General features: G+C 50.5%; 9 protein-coding genes across 9 annotated transcripts; 6 read left to right on the top strand and 3 right to left on the bottom strand.

Annotated features, from left to right (window-relative positions):
• Nucleotides 1-309: 309 nt before the first annotated feature.
• A1O9_08409 (uncharacterized protein) lies at nucleotides 310-1,261 on the top strand (the record flags this gene model as incomplete). The annotated part of the gene is given in 3 exon segments (XM_013402795.1): nucleotides 310-554; nucleotides 623-869; nucleotides 884-1,261. 3 exon segments carry the CDS (start codon nucleotides 310-312, stop codon nucleotides 1,259-1,261), a joined length of 870 nt encoding a protein of 289 aa, XP_013258249.1.
• Nucleotides 1,262-1,271: 10 nt separating this feature from the next.
• A1O9_08408 (uncharacterized protein) lies at nucleotides 1,272-1,818 on the top strand (the record flags this gene model as incomplete). The annotated part of the gene is made up of 2 exons (XM_013402794.1): nucleotides 1,272-1,367; nucleotides 1,588-1,818. 2 exons carry the CDS (start codon nucleotides 1,272-1,274, stop codon nucleotides 1,816-1,818), a joined length of 327 nt encoding a protein of 108 aa, XP_013258248.1.
• A 2,919-nt stretch (nucleotides 1,819-4,737) lies between these two features.
• Nucleotides 4,738-5,348, top strand: A1O9_08407 (uncharacterized protein). Its single transcript, XM_013402793.1, has 2 exons — nucleotides 4,738-5,184; nucleotides 5,244-5,348. Exon 1 carries the CDS (start codon nucleotides 4,754-4,756, stop codon nucleotides 5,111-5,113), a length of 360 nt encoding a protein of 119 aa, XP_013258247.1. The 5' UTR covers nucleotides 4,738-4,753; the 3' UTR covers nucleotides 5,114-5,184; nucleotides 5,244-5,348.
• A 1,266-nt stretch (nucleotides 5,349-6,614) lies between these two features.
• On the top strand, nucleotides 6,615-7,218 carry A1O9_08406 (uncharacterized protein; the record flags this gene model as incomplete). The annotated part of the gene is made up of 2 exons (XM_013402792.1): nucleotides 6,615-6,732; nucleotides 6,791-7,218. Coding segments are annotated over 2 exons (546 nt in total), but the record flags the coding sequence as incomplete, so codon positions are not given.
• Nucleotides 7,219-10,180: 2,962 nt separating this feature from the next.
• Nucleotides 10,181-12,394, top strand: A1O9_08405 (uncharacterized protein; the record flags this gene model as incomplete). Its single annotated transcript, XM_013402791.1, has 1 exon — nucleotides 10,181-12,394. One exon carries the CDS (start codon nucleotides 10,181-10,183, stop codon nucleotides 12,392-12,394), a length of 2,214 nt encoding a protein of 737 aa, XP_013258245.1.
• A 1,674-nt stretch (nucleotides 12,395-14,068) lies between these two features.
• A1O9_08404 (uncharacterized protein) lies at nucleotides 14,069-15,897 on the bottom strand (the record flags this gene model as incomplete). Its single annotated transcript, XM_013402790.1, has 2 exons — nucleotides 14,069-15,614; nucleotides 15,677-15,897. The coding sequence occupies 2 exons, from the start codon at nucleotides 15,895-15,897 to the stop codon at nucleotides 14,069-14,071; spliced, it is 1,767 nt and encodes a 588-aa protein (XP_013258244.1).
• A 646-nt stretch (nucleotides 15,898-16,543) lies between these two features.
• On the bottom strand, nucleotides 16,544-19,264 carry A1O9_08403 (26S proteasome regulatory subunit rpn-1; the record flags this gene model as incomplete). Its single annotated transcript, XM_013402789.1, has 1 exon — nucleotides 16,544-19,264. The coding sequence occupies one exon, from the start codon at nucleotides 19,262-19,264 to the stop codon at nucleotides 16,544-16,546; it is 2,721 nt and encodes a 906-aa protein (XP_013258243.1).
• Nucleotides 19,265-19,720: 456 nt separating this feature from the next.
• On the top strand, nucleotides 19,721-20,976 carry A1O9_08402 (uncharacterized protein; the record flags this gene model as incomplete). Its single annotated transcript, XM_013402788.1, has 3 exons — nucleotides 19,721-20,199; nucleotides 20,263-20,559; nucleotides 20,655-20,976. 3 exons carry the CDS (start codon nucleotides 19,721-19,723, stop codon nucleotides 20,974-20,976), a joined length of 1,098 nt encoding a protein of 365 aa, XP_013258242.1.
• A 567-nt stretch (nucleotides 20,977-21,543) lies between these two features.
• Nucleotides 21,544-24,441, bottom strand: A1O9_08401 (lon protease like 2, peroxisomal; the record flags this gene model as incomplete). The annotated part of the gene is made up of 2 exons (XM_013402787.1): nucleotides 21,544-21,631; nucleotides 21,740-24,441. The coding sequence occupies 2 exons, from the start codon at nucleotides 24,439-24,441 to the stop codon at nucleotides 21,544-21,546; spliced, it is 2,790 nt and encodes a 929-aa protein (XP_013258241.1).
• Nucleotides 24,442-24,854: the final 413 nt, after the last annotated feature.

Below are 24,854 nucleotides of genomic sequence, written 5' to 3'. Positions count from 1 at the left end.
CTGCGAGAAACCCCTACCTTGGTTGAGGTAAGGTAGTCAGGGCTCTGTCTGCTATCAGACTTCCACTGGCAAACACCGTGAACCTCGCACGCCCGGACCAGCCTCAGCAGTCGTCGATTGCTTTGCCCCACGATATCTGCTTTTGGAGTGTTGCCGGCGCGGGATGTTTGGAGATGGCGACTGGCCGGTTGCCGGGGTTGCCCTCGTATTTAGTTGTGACGACGACCCCACAGCAATTCAAGGCTAGCTCGGGTCTTTTTATACTTCCACAGGGCAACGAATGCATTCGACTACGTCCAGTTTAACGGAATGTCTTCCTTGCCCGTTGTCAGTATCGTCGGTGGTAGTGGCCATTTGGGCCAACACATCGTCCGGGCTTTCCTTGAGCCCACCCGGAAAAGCCAATTCAAAGAGATCAGAGTCGTCACGCGTAATGGAGGATCTTCAACTCCGCAAGAATTCGCTCAACAGGGAGCTTCAGTGCTGACATACGATGAGAATGCACTCGAACCACTGGTTTCGGTATTGAAGGACTCTGATATTGTCATCAATATGTTTGACAAAGTTCATGAGAAACCGTGGGATCAAATCACTGACCCTCACAACAGCACAGGGTCAAAAGGATCGGCGTGGTTCTGAAGGCTATGCAGACGTTAAAGGCGCGACTGTACTTCCCGTCAGATTCTGGCGTTGATCCTCGGCTACATGACTTCTCAAACCCAGAATGGGATGCTAAAAGGCTGGATAGGGAGCTGGTTTCGGAACTATTGCCCTCGTCCACCTGCACTTGTTCTGTCTACCCAGGTCTGTTTTTGGAACATTCAATTGGTCCATGGTACGGACTCTCCTCAAGGGCCGAGCGCTATGAAGTTTGATTAAAAAGCAATCGGGAGCACATGAATCCAAAATTCGCTTCACCTCTCTTCCCGACATTGGCCGCAGTGTTGTCGATCTGAGCCTTCTACCGGAGCCTCCTGAGCATGTACATCTTGCTGGAGATACCAAGGCCATTATCGGGGTCGCGAGGACCATGGAATCAGCCGTCGCTGGACCTATCGAAGTGGTGGAAACCGACCTCGACAAGTACAAAAAGGATGTACTCACAGGACCCGGCGATAGGCCGGAGAAGAACTTGAGGTTCTTGGTGGGGGAGGGGAAGATCGATCATAGCGATAAGGGCCTCGGGAATGACAATGAAATAGTTAACCCTGGCCAGAAAAGGTGGGGATGGTGGGGACTGTGTAATTGGGATCTCGCGTAACCCAGCAAAGATGGACACTCATCCTAACTACGAGCTCCGACCCGTGGACCTTGAAAATTGGTCAATCGATGACATTACCAAAGCGTTCGAGGGCCTCGACACACTGGTGTGCTCATATGGACCCCATTCTACAGGGCAAGGCGCGATGAAATACAGTAAGTTCAGGAAGATACCGCCATGTCGATACCTCGGGCAACAGTGCCGTTCCTAGAGGGTTTGCAGAAGTTCATTTTAGCAGCGAAAAGGGTGCAGGTCGACTACTTTATTATGGTCGGAGGTTGCGGCAGTCTTTATCTGCCAGGGACCGAGGAGAATGCCGTCAATAGCACAGAGTGGTGGATGCATTCTGGGGAGAAATTGTTGCCACGAACGCACACATCACTTACATGTACCATCGCATGGGACATGACCCCAGAGTTCCGGGCATATGGACGTACAGAAATGCCCGTCTGGCATTACTCGAAGGTCGCGACACTCCTGAAGCGAGATGGGCCTGGGAGAACTATGAGAAGCAAGTCATCGAAAACGACAATGCCAAGACCTTTATTGCCGCCTGAAAATCGCCTTTGATGTTCTTCGAGGGCAGCACGAGCTTGCGTTGGATCTTTTTCTCCCCTCCAGCGATGTATCGGTCAGGAAGTCGCTCGGGAAGCTATTAGACTCTCACCAACTATGTACCGTTGAAAGGAGACCAATCCTCATCCAAAGGTCTAGATGGACGTTTGCAAGGCATCTCCACCTTCGATCTGGCCATTGCGGTTGCTGATGAAGAAGACCACCATAATTTTCAGGCAAAGCGTTGGAGCGCGTGGGGAAAGCTTCAAGAAGAAGACGCTCCTTATCCCTATATTGACTTAAGTTACGTTTAGAGAATAAAAAGGAGATGCTCAATGAACAGACTGATATTGAAGACGAGCTTAAATCTTTGGTCCGGGATACACTAGGCTCTCTCTTTCACTTCTCTTCTGCCTCCGAAGGTGTAGCGACTTCAGATCGACCCTGCTCCAACTACACTGACGCGAGCGCGAGGTCGATTGAGGTACTCACAGCGACATAGGCATGGATAGCGAGAGCATGGGACATGGACGACAGACGAAAAATCGGCGTGATCGGCCGCCCAAAGTGCCACAGGCACAAGTCCAAACCGAAACACTCACACTAGCTATGGCCCAGGCCTTACAACTGGCCCCAAGCATGGCAATGAGCTACGAGAGAAGAGTAAAAGACCACCTGAGAGCGTACGAGAACAAGATTGAGGAATTTATGGAGCTATGCCAAGAGAACGTGGATGGCATTGTAGCATTGGAACCCTAGAATCAACCCATGACGGAACTGATCAAGAGCAAAATGAACAGCAGACGCACCCGCCGCGAATAGTTCGGGGGGCAGAATCCAACGAAGAGTGAGGCCGGGCGAAGTGGACCGAGGACGAGGAGGTAGCAATTGGCATTTTTATAAGGAGCAGGCTGAAGAAGACCGGCTTTTACTTGCGTCACGGGCCTTCGAATAGGTATAAGCAGTGGGCTGAAGGGGAGTAACAACATGGCACGGAGGGTACATAAAGGCGCACCAATATCAGGGACTTGAGACATGGTGTGAAGCAATACTGGACTTCCTGTTAGTACACGAACAAGTGTAAAAGCGCATCCAGCGCTTGTCACTGAAGGGTCTGACTTAACTATAGTGTTGTATGGAGCTACGATGAACAGAGCACCGACGCTGGCGATCCGACGGCTGGTTAACTTGGAGCCGAGCACCACCAGTATAAATACTGCCTAGTAGGTTCTTGTACTGTTATTGCGTAGATCTCGAAACGATTCTCTTTTGCCTCAAGAAAAGCAGGGCGGAGCCAACTGCGTTACTGCCAATCACGTGTATCGAGATCAAGAAACATTTTCTTCTCTGACATGCCTGTTCTTTAAGCAGTCTGCCGTTATTACTCTATCCGGCGCAAGTCTCAGAATTCATGGATTCAGACCTAACATCGTTGTCGCCTCAGTGCTTTGTTCTGTATGTCTGCATGTCTACCACTGAGCTGTCTGTGCGGCTGGATGCCCCTTACAATAGTCGCTGGTTTGGGATGCGCTGCATGAAGCGCCGATATAACCGTGGTGGAAACACTTAAAGTGTTTGAGGCGTGCTCGTTAGTATTCCCTGGGGTGAGTGCTCGCACTCGACAATTGAGGCACCATCATCAACCGGACGCGTTACCACTGTATCCTTCGCGTAGATGGCGTGCTGCTATGTCGGTTAGCTATATAAGCAGTAGTATATAAAGTGTGTTAAAGTCTGCAGTCTATTCAGACTATTCTGGGGAGATTGAAGACGATATTTGTCTTCATTGGTTTTGGGAGCAATGAATCACCGAACTCCGCAGTGTGCCCTCAGGCGTCTCAGCGCCTAGATTAATCACTGCCTCCTCTCGTACTGCTATACCTAAGGTTACGATGAAGGTCAGGCTGTAGTGTAAGGGTCATTTGCTAGATCCTCTGGTGACTAGTCTGGAACAGATGCCTAGTCGAGAGGCAGGTTCAGCCGACTGCTAGGGGCCTGATTAGGCACCCAGTGAGATGCTCAGGGAGCGCTCGGTGATGCTCAGCCAAAGTATGGCAATGAAGTTTTTCGTTCTCGAGTAGTGGAGGTAGGTATAGGTACCTCGTACCTCCCTCCTCACCTTGAGTCAATCACGTGCTGCTAGTAGTACGCCCCCTGTTGGAGCAGGACGAGGTCGCGCCATTTCACTCGATTGGGAAGCGTGGCTGATGTCATCTGAGCCCCAATTGAAAACGGCAAGGCCGCGCACGTGACAAAGCTTCGCCACAGAATGGAACACACTGGCAGCCTGCGGGAGGCTGAGATTGCCCCTCATCCCCTCACTCTAGCTCTCACCCTCCGCCGCCGATAGACAGCCAAGTGTGTTTTTCCAGTGCCAACTCAACCGAAATGCCACCCAGTGCCGGCCAAGTCGGATGACGAAGGTGAAACGACGAGCATAACAGGCTAGATTGACCGCCTGTGGATACCTCGTGGACCCTGCAGATGACTGAGCCTGACTGGCTTTGCGTGATGGTTGACAAGTGAAAGCGTCGTAACCACCCTCGGGTTCGGCGAGAATCTGCATGACCATCCATCTTTGCCGCGAGGGGCTGAGTTGCGGCTTGCTGAGATTGAGTGACTTTGGAGAGCAATCTGCTGCCTTCGGTGGCCTTCACTACTAGACTCGGGAAGTTGCACTCTTCCTATATCTTCCTTCCACAAGGTCCTACTCTTTGACTTCTCTCCAATACCATCCTCACAGCGCTTCGTCGAACCTCAACCTATCCTCATCCACCCATCCGTCCAGCACATCCACAGTAATCATGTCGGGTCCTTACGATTCATACGGCGGTCAGAACTACGGCCAACAACAGCAATATGGTCAACAACAGAACTACGGAGGCGGCTATCAGCAAGGAGGGTACGATCAAGGTGGCTATCAGCAAGGTCAACAGTATGGCCAACAACAGAACTACGGAAGTGGCTATCCTCAGGATCAAAACTTCGGCCCGCCCCGCCGTCAAGACTCCTTCGGCCCTCCATCTCATGGTGGCTTCCAGCACGGCCAAGCCGGAGGTCAATATGGTCAATATGATGCCAGCAATCCACAAGGCCAACCCAACTACTATGGCTCTCAGGCTGGCGACGCTTATGCGCAGAACCAACAGTACCAGCAACAGTGGGCGCAGGGGGGCCAACAACAGGGTCAACAACCATATGGAGGCGAACACCAATTCGCCAAACAATCTTCAGACCCCAACGCTCCCAACTATGATCCCAACGCACCACCCATGTCGGATCAGGACAGAGGCTTAATGGGCGCCATCGGAGGAGGTCTAGGCGGTGGTCTCCTAGGAAAGAAAGCCAACCATGGTTTCTTGGGCACAGTAAGTTCGACCAATATCTATCGCCTACACTAAGAAGTCGCTAACGAATGTCTTCACAGATCGGCGGAGCCATTCTAGGAAGCGTGGCCGAAGATCTTTTCAAAGACAAGAAGAAGAAACACGGCAGCTCCAACAGCAGCTGGGGAGGTTCTGGCAGATACTAAGATAGTTCGAACGTCGGGATTGATCACGGCCCTTGCTCACCTACAGATACGATGACGCCGACGACCTTTTTCTTTTCTTGGTTCTCCGAAGGGAACAAATCGGGCGGGTTGAATAGCATTATCATTATGATGACGAGTGTTTACCAGTGACTGCAGGCTTCTATACTGAAAGCCTGAGACCTGATGATTATTAATCCTTGGCTTGAGTAAGCATTGAATGAAACTCCATGATTATCTACCAGATCGCGTGCAATGTTGTGTCAATGCGAGCCCCTTCTTCGAGAGCCTTTACTTAGATGAATACGCAAGCTAGCTTGCTTTCTGCCGTTTCGCCATACACATATATGTGCGAACCTATAATCAAATGAATGCCTTATCTGGTCACACAGATTGTGCAATGACTCAAAAGTTGCATTCGACTCCCACAGCTGGAAAGTCATTACAGTCTAGATTCCAAGAGGATCATGTGAGATTCAATTTTGGTTACCCAATCCCATTCTCCCATTGGAAAGACTTCCAGCACGGCCACAATCGAATTCGACCCAATGAGTTAGCCTTGCACAGCCCATGACTCACACATGGAACGGTAACCATTTCATTGAGTCAACTGGTGTGGGGTATAAGCCAAAATGTATATGTTGATCTGATGAATGATGGCGACCTTGGAGTTTCCTTAAGACCAGCACCTCTTTGTGTGCGTTCGGCAGTCCACTGCCAGCAACCCGACAATGTGGCCGACGACAACAAGTGGCAACCAAACCACTACGAATAAGTAAATCAACCATCACCTCAGAGCCAAGTCCACCCATGTTGGTCTATAATACTGCCCTCGCAGACGAGATCTGTGCTCTCAATGCCATCTATGGCGATGGCACCATCACCTCGACTTTCTCGGATAGCGACCATACGACCATCAGCCTCCGTCTATTCGATTTATCGTATTCGTTCCTACTTCACATAGCCCACACATATCCTCAATCAACCCCGAGAGTTCTGGGAATCGACGACCTGATGCAGAGCAGACAACTCGAAGCCCAGCAGAATGCCGCGTACTTCCAAGCCTGTTTGTTTTCCGTGCACCGGCCTGATGGCGTTTGTATTTTCAACGCCGTTGAGGAGTTTGAGCCGATTCTCCACATGCAGCGAGTACGCCACGCGCGTAGCTTGGAGGGTGAAGCCCGCAAACTCGAAGACGTAGAGAGGTCAAAGATATTGAGAGATCTAGTGAGTAGGGCTAGGTTGGGAGTCCTTCCACCCTCCGGTTCAGTTCCAGACCCGAGTTCAGCAGATATCGTTGACTGCGCCGTATGCATGGACCCGTTCTTCAGGGTAGATACCGCAAACCTGCAATGTCGACATTCGTATTGTCGTGAGTGTCTAGCAGGTCGGGCGGTTTTCCTTTCCCTTATAACTAGTTATCCATTCTAACTGTTTGCGCACAGATGGTCTTATGGTTGGTTTCCGAGATCGTAGCGAGCTCACATGCTGTGGGAAGAGCATTCCAACTAAAATCGTACAAGGTTTTGCCGGCATGGAAGAAGAAATGCTGGATATTTACCTAGCATACCTGAAAGAACGTCATACGCCCAACCCGCTCTACTGTCCATACGAGCACTGTAGCTCTTTTATCCCACAGCTGTTCATCAAGGCGGATCGAGTGATATGTCCTTTCTGCAAGCAGCGGCTGTGTGCGCTGTGCAGGCAAAAAGAGCACCGTGGTATGTGCAAGGGTGACTCGAAATTGGCCAAGCTGGTCAAAGAGGGAAATTGGCAATTCTGCCCACAGTGCGGCCATCTTGTTGAAAGGACTGTTGGTTGCAATCATATGTCGTGTGTTTGCGGCGCCCATTTCTGCTACCGCTGTGGCAAGAAGGACGGCTGCGACTGCGGATTGTTTGAAGGTCCAAGATGAGTGCGAGATGGATCTACTACTAAACCTACTAGCGATACGATCGGGCCAAGAGTCATTATCTGATTCTCGAATTGATTCTCGAGGCCTCACAGGGCTGAAATCAGAGAGCGGCGGTCGAACTAACGGCCCATTGCCTTGAACCCCAGGATTGCCGAGGCTACGAAGGCTGCATGGTCACCGAGAATGTCTGACCATTCGTCCTCTGATGTAAACCCACATAAGAGAGTGCTGGGAAGAGCAAGCGCCAATCTAAATTGCTGGAGAACGCACAGCTTCCAACTACGAATATCCTCAACATAGCAACTTCTTTGCTGCTGTTGATGAGAAAGCACAGTCAACATGAAATGGTGGCGGAAAGTGGGGAAAGGCACACATGAGAGAAAACCCTCTATGAATCACGCAGTCAGGAGAGAAGAGGAGGATTATGCCCGCGGCCACTGCGCATGATGGATAAAATTAGTGTAAGCTCGGTTGTGGCAGAAAAGGAAGTCCAAGGGAAGGATCGATGACTTATCAATGATGACAAAGTTGCTTAGTCGACCAGTTGAGAAGTGGCACTTTTGCTGGTGTCGATCCGGGAACGCTTGATTCCGAGACGGTCCCTTTGTGCACTTCTCAACTTCCTCTACTGTTTTCTTTCCAATGTTTCTGAACCTTGGTGGTAGAGCCGAACGGTTTTCAGACACCCTACCACGGTGACCTCGATATTCCTTTATCGTTGTTAACCAATGGGCATGAGTCGTAAGCTTTTTTTTCTTTCGTCCGGAGACATCTGGCTTCTCGGCTCGCCATCCCGCTTGCAAATGTCCCAGCCTTTTTCACTCCACATTCCACTGTCCTGCAAGTTCGCGATATAACTTGTCCTGGAGCATCGGGAGGTTGGCCTCGCAATAATCTCCCCATGCCGGTCCCGCAGTGTGGGTTGTTTCAGCGACAACGTGGGGACTGTCGACGCCGAAATTGAGGTTTGGTTGGGCGACCGTGAGGAACACAGCCAGGGATCTCGTGGTAGTATGTATCAGAATTAATAATACTACTCATATGTGGGTATCCGTTACTCACATATGATCAAGCAAAGCTAGTTGTCGGTTTTTGTGTATTCCCATCCTGGATAATAGAAAGGTAACTCCGATGCCGCTCGCAAACCATAGCCAAAATCTCCAGCTGATGGTGGTGTTAGTGCCTCGAGGATAGGAGAACTCCTTCACACTTACTCAGAGCCTCGACATGAATCATTTCATGAAGCATCACCACAATGGCGCCGGACAACAATCGTTCGATACTCCCGAATGTCGAACCAAGAATGTCAAGGAGAGCATCCGTTCGTCGAAACGATGCTGGATCCAGCAGAGCTCTAGTACACAAAGTGGTGACCGGACTATCGTCTTCTGGATAGGCCCAGCCCGCCGCGCCTTGATCATTCAATGAACTCAGTCGAATCAGTCTCCGCCGGACATTCTTAAAGTTTTCCATCATGAGCGATTTCTGGTTTGACTAGGACTTCTGGTGCTGGTTCATCAATGCTGGGTGGCGAAGGAACCTTTTTGATCGTCCAGAAGTGTTCGGTTGAATTCAGATCTAATTAATTGTTGAGGTCAGTGCGCAACTTGAACATCTAGAGGTCGTCCTCACCGCGCAAGGTGCACCAGATGAATTCATGTCCATCCCCGGTCGACATGCCTGCATACGGATAATGTCCCATGTACTTGACCAACAATTTTTGAATCCTAAGATCGCGTTCATGGTGCTGAATGGCCAGTTGGCTGATCTTCAGGGTCCACACGGCATCAGTCGGAGCTTCTAAGGCCTTTTCCACGTAGATGCTGTCCCGAGCACAGTCAGAAACTCTTCGACCGTGGAGAAGATCGAGAGCCATGGCAGTGGCATCTTGACTGCGATAACGCGCTGGGAACCTATTGCCCCAACAAACAAGGAGATCGGTTCGAGTATCAACTGAAGGAAACCAAATGGTGGCAGAAGCTGTAGCTCGACTACCGAGTGAATGTCTTTACCACAGGCATCTTGTACTTCTCTTGGCATTCTGTGAAAAGCCGCCTGCAAAGTTGCGCCGCTTGAGCTATCGCATCGTGCCAGGCACGACGAAAGTCTCGCAGAGAGCGATAAAGAAATGTGAAAAGTCAGCGACTGAGTGGTGCAAGGCGCAAAGGTCGGGGGGCGTGAGGGGAACTTCAGCCTGGCAAGCATTTGATCATGGAGGGCGACATCATCGAGAAATCCCGGATAGCCGAAGGGTTTTGTAGCTTGTCTTTCACCAGATTTTGGCTACGGTACATTCTCTTTGTGTTATTTGTGGATACCCAAATGTCAAAATGCAGCTGAATACGATAGCGACCGCCTTGGGACAATATCTTTCAGTTCACGTCAAGCATCTGAACCACAAAATGATTGAATGACAGACTCTTTCAAAATCGCAAATGCATCGGAATCAGAAGATGTGGCTCGCTTTCGAAGAGATTAACCGTCGAACACGTTGAGAATGGGGTGTAATAGATGCACAGCATGTTCACGTTATGGTCTGTTTCTGTGATCTGCACAGGAGGAAAGACACCATATCGACCCGGAGTGGAGAGGGAAGGAGGGGATGTCAGCCTTGTCGCAGCAAGGCTGAAACAAGGGTTGACGAGGCTGGCAGCAAGTGATGCCCTAGGCTAAGTGCTTCGGCAGCACGTGAGCTCAGCACCCCCTGACCTGGCCAATGATCCCTCCCAGACTGCGCCGCGTGCTCGATTTACTCGTACTGCCACCAAACAGACCCGCGACTTTCCCAGTCCACTTCAGCCCTGACCCTCCTTCCTTCTAGTATCTCTCAGTTGCGGGCATGATGACGACTCTCTAATCCTGTAGCTCTCCCTCAATTTATGGATCTCCTGATGCTCTAGGCTACAGCATTCTGGCAATCATGGCTGAAGACCCTCAACCTCTCACTCTTCAGCAGCGTATCGCCGCTCTCAATGCTGCTCATATTGGCCGAGTTCCAGGAGATCCTCCCCGACCGTCGTCTCACCCGACCCCTCCCACAATTCCTACAAGACGACCTGTTATTGTAAAACAGCACACCGTCAACAATCCACCAGAAAACGTTACAGGATCTATTACAGACTCAAGAATCGGAAATAAACCTGCTCCTCCACCTCAACCACCTGTTCGCAAACAGCCCCCACCTCTCCCAAGCAGGAACAGTTCACTTGACGAACAGAGGAGGGGCTCAGTGGCCTCCACCACGTCTAGTGGTACAACCACTACAAGTGAAACGTCTTCTTCACGCGTGAATGCTACACGAACAAAGTCAACCGATTCCGCCAGTCGAATCAAAGCCCCAGCCTGGGGTGAATGTGAATTACCAGCCCTGCCACCGAAAGAACAGCCTGCAAATCCTCCTACAAGAAAGTTTTCGGAAGAAAGACCCAAGTATTTCAATAGGGCACCTTCGAGCACCTCTATAAATAGTGCAACGTCGACCAGTGATGCAAGACCTTCGCCTCAACGACCTGCTCTCCCTCCACGACTTCCCTCACGCAAGCCTGAGATTGAACAAAGAGAACATGTCGGAGACTCCAGCGTCAGAAAACTTCCTCCCATGCCCTCGCTTGAATCGATTGAAAGAGCCAAGCGAGCTGCCTTCTCCCCAATATCTCCCAAAGATCAGGCTTCTCCACAGCCAATACAGACTCCACAACCTACAATAATACCTAAGAGAGACCAACTACCGGATTCTTTCGGATATCATATTCCAGGGCTCAACAGAGAGCAAATTTCCGCCCCAACACATGAAAAGATCCCCCAAAATATTCCTTTGCCCTCGAAGGCACTCTTTAATAAAGTCTCTTCAACAACGAAAAACGCATTCAATCACCACGCACCTTTGGCAAAAGAGACAATTAACAACCATTTTACGCAGAATCAACATGTACCACCACCGATTCCACTATCGTCTCGGCCAGATCTCTCGGCTCTTCAAGCTACGAAACCTAAATTTACGTCCAGCCCGACCGCTATGAACGGCAGTACGTCTCCATCCAGCAATGTTTGTCTCGTTTGTAGAGATTTCTCCACTCCTGACCTACAAGCAACGCTCTTTCCCCGTGCTCAGGTCACATCTCTTCAAACATTGGCTCAACAATTGACTTCGCCGTTCTCCTCTGAGACGGACAAAGCTCGAGTGATATTCACATGGCTTCACCTTAATATCTCTTACGATGTGGTGAGCTTTTTCAACAACAATGTGAAGGGATCAACACCCCAATCCACTCTGCAAAGTGGCCTTGCCGTATGCGAGGGTTATGCTGCTCTCTTCACGAATCTTGCGACTTACGCTGGGCTAGAGTCGGTTGTCATTTCAGGCCACGGAAAGGGATATGGATTTAATTCTCTGGCGCCCGGGGCCCCCCTTCCGCCTTACAATGCTGGCCACGCATGGAATGCTGTCCGAATTGACAATGGAGAATGGAAGCTCATCGATGCCTGTTGGGGTGCTGGCTACGTCCAAGGTGCCGGCCAACCCTACGTTCCAAAGTTCAATCCAGACTACTTCTCCATGACGAATGAGCAATTCGCCGTGAAACATTTCCCCGGTAACAAGGATCATTTCTTCTTGCCTGGTGGCCGGCAAATGAGCTGGGAAGAATACATTGTTATTGATCCTGCTTGTTGGCCCGAGACGGTGGAGGGTCCGACAGTTTTTACAAACGCCAAGGAAGATTACTCGATTGGGGAAAAGAACGTCTATCCCCGTGCAAGAAAAATCAACGTCAGGCAGCCTGGATCGGTTCGCTTTCAATTTGGGCTTCTCTGCCCTCATTGGACATTGGAGAACCATACTCGCAAGGGTTTACCACCAGTCTTTATTATGTCGATCCATGGTGTCGATGGCCGTAACAAAGACCATGTTGCAATGGATCACCACCCTGGCCCGGAGGGCCAGGGTGGTGACATTTGGACTCTGGATATTCCTGCCCAACAGCTTGGTGCTGGAGGCCAAACTGTCACGCTTTTTGCTGTGACGAGTTTTGGCGATAGGCAGGATGCGAGAGGCCTTACGGTACAGGAGTTCAAGGACGGCAAAGGAAGAGTTGGAATGGGATTCGTCGGCGTCGCTGCTTGGGACTTGGTATGAGAATCTTGGTCGTTTTCGTTTGTTTGCTTTGAGCCTCGAGCTTTCCTTGAACGGGTCAAGGGGAAATAAGTGTGGCTTTATTCTACTGTTGTGCATAGATCATCTGCAGTGTCTGCAGATAACGCGGAAAATACCCGCTGGATTCATTAACAAAGAAGGACAGGCAAGAAATCGGATATGGGGATTCTAACCACGAACTACTGGACTGGGCGTACGTGAGTTTTGAGTTCTTTTGGAACATTGATCAATGCCAACTGCAACGCAATGGGAGGGCGTGCGACTGGAAGATTTTGTTTGACTAATGATGATGAAAAAGAATGAGATACCCTGTTATTGTGTGAGTGAATGGAAGAGGGGATGAATTCCTCTGCAAGAGATGGAATCAAAACGGTGCAAGCAGGGGAGAAGGGAGCGGAGGAGAAAACTGTACGGTGTTGTTTGGTAGTAGAGAGACTATGTAGGACTTTGGCAGAGTGTAATAGATCTCTATGTGTGTGTATGAATGGAACGATGTGAAATAAGATAAGTGGGACAAAATGAGGCGGAATGAATGAAATGAAAGGAAGCAGATATGACGATATGACAAAGAAGAGTATTCTTCAAGGCATCCGTGGAACGGCTTATGATCGACGTTTGACAATTTTCTCGCACTGACTGTTGCTGCAGCGCTCGTGGTGGCAATGAGGACAAAGTCTGGACTTTGATGCGAATTGGTTTCTGCCCGCACGAGCAGCAGGTATGGATGAACGCTACTCTCTTCTTCTTTTTCTTCTCCTTCTCCTTCTCCTTCTCCCCTTTCTTTCCGGTCTGGGATCAGACGTCGGACTCAAAGGATCAATGGGGTTCTAAATTATTAACTAGAGTAAGAACCCTCATCTTCTCGTCCTTCAGCCTGGTCTACAGGACCCAGTTGGCTGAACACCACAGCTAGCAACCCACAGTGAGAGACAGACAGATACTCAAGCGCCCCAAGGTTCCCTCCGTTCCTCGATAAACGAAGTATGATCATGGACACGTCGAATCTTCAACGGCCTCCTCAGCTTCGTAGGAACCATGGAGCGCTTGGTATCTGTCTGCTCAATGGCCTCCTCAGCTTCGTAAGGAACCTGATAACCACCCCATGGACTTGGTCGTTCCCATCCTAAAGCCCTTGGCAGACCCTTGATTCGACCCAACTCCCGACTCCCATCTTCTGGTATAAATTGCTGGACATCCTTGGAAAAAGAGCCAGACTCTTTTATTCATGCTCAGCCTCGTTTAATAGATTTGCACAAGAGAAAGCTTTGCTGGTCGTAACCCAACTTGACATTGTGAATCTGTGGTATACCGATGTCTACTTGTACAACCAATTGTATTTGAAGAATAGCATCTCCCTCCCAGCTGCTGAGACGCCGTCGCGATGAACTGAACGATGCTGCCTCTTCAACCTCCCTGGCCATATATCCAACCGAGGGTGCACCAAGAAACAAACGTTCGGCTTCCCGGCTTCGCGAGTCAAGGCTTCCCCCTGAATACCTTGGGTGAACCTCAAAATTCCCTTTTCCTGAAGGTCAAAGGTCCAAGGATCGTACTTGGGCTGAAGAGCCTGGGTCGAGACGTGGATCGAGCCCCGGCTCTTGAAGCACGAGCACCCTGATTTCTACTCCGAAGTAAAGGCCTTTCTTCACTCGCTCGCTATACGATGACATTTCTCTGCCTCCATGTCCTCCATGCCAAGCACCACAGCACAATTGCAGCGCCGACGCTGACTGCACAGCCCCAGGCCCAGAAGGCGAAACACGTATACCCTGTGCATTCACCAGTACTATCACTGGCGCCGGAGTATCCTGCTGAGTAGACCAGACTCCATACCGCAGCACCTCCTGCAGGCATCATGGCCACAACACCCCAGTTGGTTGCAAAATTTTCTGCTCCCCAGACCACAGAGATAATGATAGGAACTAAAGAGAAAGACGCACCATACCCGAGGCCAAGGAGACCTGAGCACAAGAGAAAAAGCGATGGTGTGGATGGAGTAAGAAATGGAAGAGCGAGAGTGAGGAACGCAAATAAAAGGAGGACCGCCGACGGGAGGAGAAGCACCAGTCGTGAGAAAGTGGTACGGGTGGATGGCGGATTTTCAGGCTCGGATGGCGGTGCAAACAGGTCCGATAAAGTACCTGTAAAGAGGCGGGCAAAGGTCGATGTTAGAGCAATGATAGAGACGTGTGTCGAAGCACGTCCAGCTGGCGGACTGGTGACATCAAAATAGTGTTTTGGGGTGAGAGTGGGAATGATGGTTCCTAGGTTATTAATATACGCTTCTCCAGGTCCAGTAAGGAGGAAGAAGCCAGCCGCGAGAAGCCACATGGTACGATCCGTTAGGAAGGCATGGGTAGCATGGTTCAGGAGCCACCATTTTTTCTTCTTTAGACGAGACTTTTCTTCGCGTTGCTTGATCACCTGCGACTCAGAGAGGTTGTGATAAGCTTCGTCGTCGTCATCGTCGGACACAGTGTCTGAATCCGGGGAGCGGCCAACATCTATCGTGCCGTAGTTGATAGGGGTGGGAGCTCGTGAGTCGTGGTAGAATTCGCTTTCATCCAGCAAGCCACTACGTTCGAGTACCTCGACACCGTGCTCGATCAATTCCTCCTCGTTGACAATATGTAGTCCAATAGTCCCTAGGAGGCCGACACCTATCAAGGTACCAGCGAGGAAGACAAAATACTTGAATACATCGAGGTCGCCCTTTTCGCCATTAGGGAGTCTTTCAAATAGCAGATGTGCACCGACTTGACTCTCCCACATGCCGCTAAGACCGAAAGCTGCGATGGGAACGGCCAGCATGAAGCCCCGATATTTGGCGGTGGAAAAGTTCTTTGCACATGTAGCTACAGCGGAGAGATACATGCAACTTGTGCCAGCGCCGATGCCGATAAACGCAATAATCATGACACCAAACGGCCACCCTTGCCCGTCGCGCTGCGCATCTGGAGGCGGCCCGGATTTGTAGGTGTATGCGGCGAGGAGATACCCAAATCCAAACAGAGCCGATGCAAGGAGTGATAATGGTGGAGGAGAATATCGGTCGCAGAGATACCCAAACAACGGTACAGGAAGATACATTGCCAGTTCCGCCGTTATCGATACCGCGTTGACTCTGAACTGGGTATAATGGAGATCGGTGAGGAAGCGGGCGCCATAAAGAGAAAATGAAGTGATAGACCCGGCGCATAGACTGAGAAATAAGTCAGCATGTTTAATCAAGTGGGAAGAGCTTGCACAGTCTGTCTGACATACCAACTCAGGACCGCGCAGACGAAGCTCAAGACCCGCGTGACTTCTCTGCGCATCTTGACCCGATCTCGCTCGATGATGCCTTGGGCTACCTGAGCCATGAAGTCGTAATCATCGGCGCCAAAACGAGCCCCGGAGCTACTAGACCGTCGTCTCCTCCTTCGATTGGCGTCGAAGTCTAGAGAGGTGATGCGAGGATTGAAGGTGGGAGAAGTAGGCGCCATGGTTGGCAGGTCACAGAGGGAAGGGGCTGTCTTATGCTACAGACGAATTCCATGCAGAGATAGCGAGACATGCAGGGCGATATGCGTATCGATAAAGACGATCTAAACAGCCTCGTTGGCGAGGACCATCCACTGAAGGGTTGTGGCAGAAGGAGGAGCCGTGGGAGATGCGAGATGTGAGACCTGGACCTGGGCATAGACGTGGCAGTCGGCAGGAACAACTCCGATGATGCAATCTGCACTTGCCAGTTGCCGACACGGATAAAAGCATGGCGGATCTACCCGCTCCATCCCCAGCCTCGTCGGATAGCGGCGGTACGGCAAGCAATTACAGATCACCTCGCGTTGTCACTGCCATTAATCTCATTACCTGGAGATATCGAACTGCTCGTACCTACCGGGAACAGATAAATCAATAATAATGCTGATGACTTCTACTGTGGCCGTCTCTGCCAGCATAAGGCCACGCCACTGGAGGTCCATTGGACCATACCTAAGTTATCTATGGTACATACACTCTTTCCCTAAACACCTTGCCACTTCGGAAAGGTTCCATCCTATTATGATAGTGTTGCGTATGCTTTTAGACTGCACTATTTTGTGCTCTCCCATTCCGGATTCTGTATTCACGTTAGTTCTTGTATTTTCAAGACAGCGGGATGGAGTGGTCGTAACGAACCTTGCGCAAGATCACCAAGTTTTCTAGCGTACTGCTCAAAGAGATATATTCTTCATCCTCCAATTCTGCTCGTTCGCCGTAAGCCAAAAGCACTGGAGTGCTCTGCGTTTGCCAGCCAGTAATGGTTCTTGGTCGACCAGCTGCTCCAACAACGTCGACAGCCTGGCCAACGCGGACGTGGACCGTAAGAGGTTTTAGATCCTCATCCAAGGTGATCAAAAATCTGGGGTACATTGCGGCCACTAAGAAGTAGAGAAGATAGTGACCATCACCGAGGATAAATTGCTTCGAGTCAATAAGAGACACGAGAACCGTCAGCAGGCCAGCGGCAGCAACTCTTGATAGAACTTGTCGGTCCGTGTGGAAGGGATTCAGCGACATGGTCCCTTTACCCATATGCAGAAGCCCTTGCGCGATTCGCACCATAAAGAGCGAGTTTTGATCTCGGTGGTAATAGCTGGCTAATTGCCTCAGGAGTTGCGCCAGGCGTGCGTTGTTGGTTCCTGCACCGACAAGACCCATGGCGAAAATGGCATTGATTGCGACATCATTGTCATTATCGTGACTGTACCTTGAAAGGGTGTCATAGATCTTCATCTGAGGATTGCTAGGGCTGATGAGACCCATGGCCAGCGGCACAACTTTCCGAATGTTTGCCTCTCCATAGTGCATGAGATGGCCAAATTGTCGGAGAACCATGTCTTGGCCCACATCTTCGCCCATGGCGATGAGAGAGAGTCCGAGAACAGCGTAAGATTGCACAAGTTGTTCTCCCGTATTCTCTTCTTTGTCTTCGATATGGTCGTTGCAGATGTGGAGGAGTTCCTGTAGCTTGAGCACCGCTCCAGTGCCTGCCCAGGCGCACACAGAGGCAAGGGTTGCAGTAGGTGTAGCCATAGGATGGTCTACTGCTTTCAGAATATCCAGAATCACGTCAACCTCTTCTTGTTTGCCGAAGTAGAGCAGGGCCAGACCGAGAGCCATGAATCTGGCCCACTTGTCCTTCAACTGTTTCTGTCGCTCATCGTCCATCAATTGAGTAGCAATTGCTTCTGCAACCTGGTTGTTCGAAGAACCCACGAAGATCATACCGAGAGAGACGGCGGCCATGGCAGACTGCTGGATCTCTAACGAGCCATCCTCTACGATAGGGAGAAGATAGTCGAGTAGGTCTTCTCGATTTGACCCAGCATACGAAAGACCTAGACCCATAATTGCGGCCAATCTGATGGAAGGCTTCGAGCTCTGCAAAACATCGTCGTCGCTAAGGAGAGAAATGACAGGATCGCCTTCCATTCTGACACCCGAGTTGACAATACCATATGCTAACAAGGCACCAGCCTTAATAGTGTCTTCAGATAGCTGTTGGAATTTGTCGATAGTATCGAGACTTCCTTCAACGTCCCACTGCATCAGGAGACCTAAAGATGCGGTGGTTGAAAGCATGCCATCATCCTTGGTTTTCCACACCCACGGGCGCTGTTCACCTTCCACAAGCATCAACTTGTCACTACCGAAGCCAGCATTGACGAATGCATTCACAAAGGCACTAGCTAGGTTGTGCTTAGCCGAGTCTGCTGCAGCAGAGCTTCCACGCCCACTCTCGAGATGTGTCTTGTAGATGTCTTCGGGGACCTTTGGTTCGAGGATGTTGAGTTCTTTGGCGAGAGTCTTGAAATGATTAGGTAGTTGTGTGTTCCCCAGACACTCGGCGATTTCTTGCTCATCTTTGGTCTCGGAGGGCACATCCAGGGATATTCTTTGACGAGCAATAAGGAAAGCCATCTGCTTCTTCAGGGCAGCATCATCAGTTGACTCCAAATCTTGCCGTATTAGCTCGTGGTCGTTGAGTCTGATGGCCACCACGATAGCTTGGGCGAGTTTGTTGTATTTGACATAGATATCATGTGCTGTCTTCAGAAAAGCGACATCATCGGGATATGTGAGTAAATTGACCATGCCCAGCATATACAGGCAAACACGCGAGAAGGTGTTTTCATCAAGGAATCTCGGGATTTCCTCGATCATTTCCAGCTCTGATAACAGATCGACCGCGTCTGCTTCTGCGTTGTGGCTCAGGAAGTATGGAACAAGAGACAAGGCAAGTTCGGTGAGATCTCCAACTTCCCGCTCGTCTGTCAATCGGTTCTGATATTCCTGGCCAATCTCAAGCGCCAGATGACGAATGTACTCATGGCCCCAAGAGCCTAGGTCGTCTGATTTGGACAGCAATCTGTACTTGAGGGTTTCCAGCTTTTCCTCATCTCCGTAGGTCATTCCAAGCACTGAGAGCATGTCTGCTAGTGAGTCTCGGTCGGGGCCAGTAGACCATTTGTCATAGAGAGCTGCGAGGTCATCATAGTGCGGTCGGAGGAACTTGAGAGGTTTGGGGACGGCAGTCATAGACGAGGTGGAAGTCTTGATGAAGTTCTTGATGGCTTCAATGGCTGGCTTATAGAGGGAGGCATCATCTTCCTTTAATCGCTCGACCAGCATTTCGAGTTCGCTCTTGAGTTGTTGATCTTCCTCACTGAGCTCCTCTTCGGCGGGCTCGTCTTTCTTGCCATTCAGAGTTTTATCGCCATCTTTTGGGGCGGGTTGCTTTGCGTCTCCATTTTGCATGGGGGTATCCTCGGCCTTGCCCTTGCCCTTCTCTGCAGCAGTGGGCTTCTTGTCGTCCTGCACCATTGTGGCCGATTGCCCTGCGTGGCCAAAAAGAGGATGGAAGGAGTGTCTAAGATGGAAACTATCGAGAAGATATGAAAGGGCGAAGAGATATAGAGAAACCAAAGGTGGGAAATGTTGCGCAGGCACTGTGAGGAGGAGATTACAGAGCAATTGAGGAGATGGAATTGTGAGGACGATAATTAGGTGACTATTACTGCGCGTCAACAGGACGGGACTGCGGCGAGGCTGTCCGCTTAGGCATCTCGGAATACCTTCCATATCTGCCCAATTTCCCCGGTAAACATTCCCCTTGCGGCGTGCCTGTTTCCTTAGACTGCCGCTTTGTCTCGGCAGACTTACCTCTTTCGGTGCCTTAACTTACGAGTAACAAAAGTTCCCAAATCGAGCGCAGCTTCAAGGTCGAGGCGGCCACAATCGACCTTGCACAACCGCTCGATTTACCGCAGAGTTTCAATAATGCCTCGCGCCTCGTGCGTCCCGGCGAAACTCGTCACGTATAAGCCAACCAAACTAGCGCGAAATACTCCGAGGTTATGGAATGCTAAGGAGCGGATTCGGACCAATGTTGGCCTCAGTCCGCAAGACTTCTACTACCTGAAATACTCCGGGTCTCCTCATCCTCGCATCCTAGCGCAGCTGAATAAAAGTCGGGAGGAAGGAGATCATTCCAGATACGAACAGATCTACAGCCGGTGGTTGAAGTTGCGGTATGCCGAGCCAGCCCATGGCAATTGGTGGAACAACGAGAAGGCCCTCGTTTCCCAGTACATGGAAAATCACCCTGTGCTTCACAGAGTCTCTAAGGACGTCCGGGATTTTATCTCCTCGAACCCATCTCTCCAACCATGGCAGGTCGACAATCTGCTAAGAAACCCTACTCGATACTTCAGCGTCCCGAAAAATGTGCCTTTAGAAGACCGACAGCAAGTCTATTTGTGAGTATATTCACCTCCACCCTCACTAATCGCCATTTTTCCATCGAGCTGACCAATCTCCAGCCCAGCTATCAATGACACGGTGGTACTGTTGCGGACGACCCATCTGGGTCCACGTTATGCGGTCTTCCAAGTACCACTTCATTTCAATAAGCTCGAAATGCGAGACTACCTCAAATCCGCCTATAACGTCGACGTCCTACACGTGAGAAGCACGATTACGCAGGCCAAACTTACCATGAAAAAGACACTGTCCAAAAACGGCCAAGGTTACTACGTCCGCGCCAAGAGTAAGAAGAAGATGACGTGCCTCCTGGCCAAACCATTCGTCTATCCTGAAGAGATCAAAGATCTGTCTGCGTAAGTCTCATTGCCCGTCGCCCGAGAAGACTGCCATGTTCCCCCTCCTCCCTCTGTTTTGAACCAAGGCCAAAACTGACTAACCGTGAAAATAGTTTCGACAACAAGGAATACTGGGACTCGATGTTCGACCAAGAACAAGCATACAACGACGAAACCACGACGAAACCCAACAAAACCCGCAGCACCACTTACAAATCACAAGCACGTGCGATCGTCCAGGAAGTCAAGAGCTCCAAGGAATGGAAACCGACGTGGGTGGAGCTCAGGGCCAATCGGCGTGCCATGGGTGGCGCTGTCACCGCAACTTCCTTTTTACCACAGCCTGCTTTACCAACACCATCTAGCAACAGCCCTGAGAATGGTACAAAGAGCAAGGCCGAGCCAGCCCAGCAGGAAACGCTCTCCCAGCGGTGAAGACCAGGATAGGACGCTTTTCAATGTATATTATTTTCCCCATCATCACATCACGCCTTGGTCTCACCATTCAGACGCTCCATTGTTCATCCAAAGCGGGCGCAGGGGTCATGTAGCATTCATGTCGAGTCACGCAGGCGGTGGTGTATTGAGAGAAAGATCAACGCGTGCATAGAGGGTACTAGCTAACTAGAAAGTGAGAAACGATGGAGATTCCAGCCCATGGAAATAGATGTTTGGAAACCCCCTATCACTTCCCATTACTTCGCTTTGTCTTTCTAGAAATTGCTACCCTTCGCTTCGGAGGCGTGATTTCTAATATATATATAGCAGTAGGGAAGCAGGAATTACAACCACTATTCCTAAAAGAGAGCTGGCTCTATCTTTTCATTAGAGAAGAGAAGGGACTAGATAGACTAAGCAAGCTATACTTCGTGAAACCAAGGATTTCAACAACAACCCCTCTCCACCTGCTACATACACATGGGACTCGGGTGATCCCTTTACAAGGAATGCGAAAAAGAGAAAAAGACTCTTTATCCTTCATAGCTTGTACAGGTCATTGATTTAGAGTCTGCTTTCGACCTTCGCGAAATGCTGATCCGTCGCCCACACAGACTCGGGCCAGATATGGCGCAGCGCTTCGTAGATGTGCCTGTAATTTTCGCGCAAAAATTAGTATGCGATCCAAATATTGTTTTGGGAGAAGAGTGTAGAAGGTCTAGCAAAGGCGGGAGAGGAGAGACATTGGACGGTAACTTACTTGACATAAATAATCTTTAGATCGGCCTTGACCTCCTCGGGGACATCCTTGACGTCCTTACGGTTGTGGCTGGGAAGGAGGACGGTCTTGACGCCGGCACGGTGAGCGCCGATGAGTTTCTCCTTGATGCCGCCGACGGGCATGACGCGACCACGAAGACTCATTTCGCCAGTCATGGCGATCTCCGGCGGTACGGACTTGCCTGAAAACAGTGAGATGAGCGCAACTGTATGTGCTAGGCCGGCGCTGGGACCGTCCTTTGGTGTAGCACCCGCTGGGCAATGGACGTGGATGGCTCGCTTGTCCATGATGTCCTCGTTTGGATCGTGTGTCAGACCGAGCTCGTAGCTGTGGGCTTTCACCCACGTGAGTGCGACTTCCACAGACTCCTTCAACACATCGCCAAGTTTGCCTGTCAATTGTACGCGTCCCTTGCCAGGCATATCTGCTACTTCTATGAAGAGAATGCTGCCTTGACCGCCGGACGAGTAAGCAACTAAGCCTGTGACAACACCAGGGCGAGATCTCTTTTCTGCAATCTCTTCTTCAAAGCGTTCGATTCCGAGAATATCCTCGAGCTCGTCCATTTGAACAGTAGGGTTGTATTTTGTCTCGTCGCTGTCACGTGCATCCGCGTACTGAACGGCTTTGTAGCGGCATACCGAGCCTATTTCTCGCTCTAGATTTCGGACACCTGACTCGCGGGTGTATGAAGTTATGATGGTATCCAGGACATCCACTGGGATCTGTACTTGGCCCTCTGAAAGACCATTTGTACGGATCTGCTTTGGGATAAGATGTTGCTTAGCGATGTGTCGTTTTTCGATTGTGGTATACCCAGAAAGTTGTATCGTTTCCATACGATCAAGCAAGGGTGCAGGTATCGTGTCGAGAGAATTGGCTGTGGCGATGAAGAGGACCTTGCTCAGGTCAATGGGGATGTTGACGTAGTGATCATTGAAGCTATGGTTCTGCTCAGGATCAAGCACCTCGAGCATAGCCGCTGATGGATCACCATGAAAATTGTTCGAGCTTATTTTATCGATCTCATCGAGAAGGAAAACTGGGTTCGCAACGCCGACCTTTTTCAAGCCACTGACAATGAGACCAGGCATTGCAGCAACATAGGTCCGTCGATGTCCTCGTATTTCAGCCTCGTCGCGAACACCACCAAGGGAGATTCGATGGAACTTTCGTCCCAAAGAAAGCGCGACCGACTTTGCCAGCGATGTTTTTCCAGTACCAGGAGGTCCAACCAGCAGCAGAATAGGTGATTTATCAACCATTCTCTTCGACTTGAGGACGTGAAGCTTTGCCGTAGCAGCATCCTTCTCATCATCGGCGATTTGTTCAGTCTCCTTCTCCTCGCCTTCCGCCGGTGGAGTGAGCTGTTTCGTAAGGCGTGCGATCTGTTGATCGACATCAGCATTGACCGATTGCTTTAGCTTCAAGACAGCCAGATATTCCAGCAAGCGCTTCTTGATCTTTTCTAAACCATAATGATCATCATCAAGCTGTTTGCGGGCACGCTTAAGAGTATCTGCGCCCAGATGGTCATCTGTGACTTTGGTCCAAGGAATTTCGGCGAGGTTTTCGACATAAGTTCTAATTACGCCGTATTCTGCATTGGCCGGGTTCATTTTCTTTAGGCGTCTCAGCTCCCGATCCGCGACCTTCTGAGCTTCAAGTGAGAGACCGGCTTCCGCAATCTTCTTCCGCAGTTCTTCTACTTCATTGACTTCGTTGTCTTCTTCTGCGTCGCCGCGACCTTGTCCAGGCATCCCTGGTGGCGTCATACCGTTAAGGCCAGACATTGCCCGTCTCGCCAGAGCCTCGCGTTGACTCTGATTGAGGTCGGAGATATCCACGCCGAGATTTGGAAGGGTTGTGGAGGTGACCGAGGTAATTTTAATGTTTCCGTTTATGCCTGAGATCTGTTTGTTCAAAAGAGCCAAGACTCGTTCTAGTCTCTCATGCAAATCCAAAGTGCTCAAGATGCGTAGTTTCTCCTCGAAGCTGGCTTCAACAATGTCAGTCATGAAATCGGCTAATTGGCCAGCCTGCGACAGGTCTTTCTTTGCGATATAGAGCTCGAAGCGGCGAACAATGAGCGGGGACAACACCACCGAGGCAGGCCTGAACAGGGAAGAGAGCCTCAGGAGGGTGAGGAGTTCGCGAGAACGCTGCTTCAGTCGAGTGAAACTTGCTCGGAGATCGCCATCGTTGAGATCAGGAACTTCGTCTTCATAAAAGTTGACCTCGGCTTCAAAATGAGGCTTCTCGTGCTTGATCTTGTCAATCTTGAAGCGTTGCACACCCTCAACGATAAGGTAAGGATCGGCATTCGAGTTTCCCTGGACGCCAATGATCTTTGCTAGAGTGCCATATCCAAATAAATCTTGCTTTCTCGCTTTTCCGGGATCTATGTCCGCATATTGAGTGTGTTTGCTGCTTTCATTCTCGGCACTGTCGAGTAACTCTTTGCCATCGGAACTCAGGAAGGGAGAGTTCAAAGGGACGCAGCCCACTGGTAGTTGGGCGGAACCTGTCCTCGATTTCGTTGCCCTTTGGAATGCGGACGAGAGAAGTAGAGGTATGTCCGCACGATTCGAAACCGAGATACGTAGGGTGACGCCGGGCAGAAGGACCGAGTCTTTCGCCAGCGGAATGAGTGGAATGGTAGCTTTCGCAGTGTAACCCATGTTGACGACGTGAAGGGAGGATGAGAAGAGGATCCAGGAGAAGAGGAGAGGGGGGCCAACGAGGGTGGTGGTTATGAAAGCCTGGGGTATGCAGATGGGATTACTGATTCGGACTTGGGATCACCCTATCGTCCTTCATAGAAGATACTCGATGGTTACCGATGGCCGACATGAAGGCCGGCTGAGGGCTCCAAGGTTCACGTCACCCGTCTTGCCGAGGCTCTGGCGGGAGGCAGACAGGGTCCCAAGGAGCACGCACCCGCACAGGCTATCTCTCACGTGCTGATTCATAATCACGTGCTTGATCTCCGGCTTCGGCCGGGAATCTTTTCCCGGATGTGGGCATGCAGCGTGGTTCAGTATTTCGGTAGACGGCAAGAACATATCACAGTATAACTTCGAACTTGGCGGGC

Source organism: Exophiala aquamarina (genome assembly GCF_000709125.1).
Source record: "Exophiala aquamarina CBS 119918 chromosome Unknown aczIA-supercont1.7, whole genome shotgun sequence".
NCBI lineage: Eukaryota > Fungi > Ascomycota > Eurotiomycetes > Chaetothyriales > Herpotrichiellaceae > Exophiala > Exophiala aquamarina.
This window is presented reverse-complemented; position numbering and strand designations above follow the sequence as displayed.

Coding starts and splice junctions, on each gene's coding strand:
- A1O9_08407 (XM_013402793.1), top strand. CDS start 4,754: ATGGCCAACAACAGAACTACGGAAGTGGCTATCCTCAGGATCAAAACT.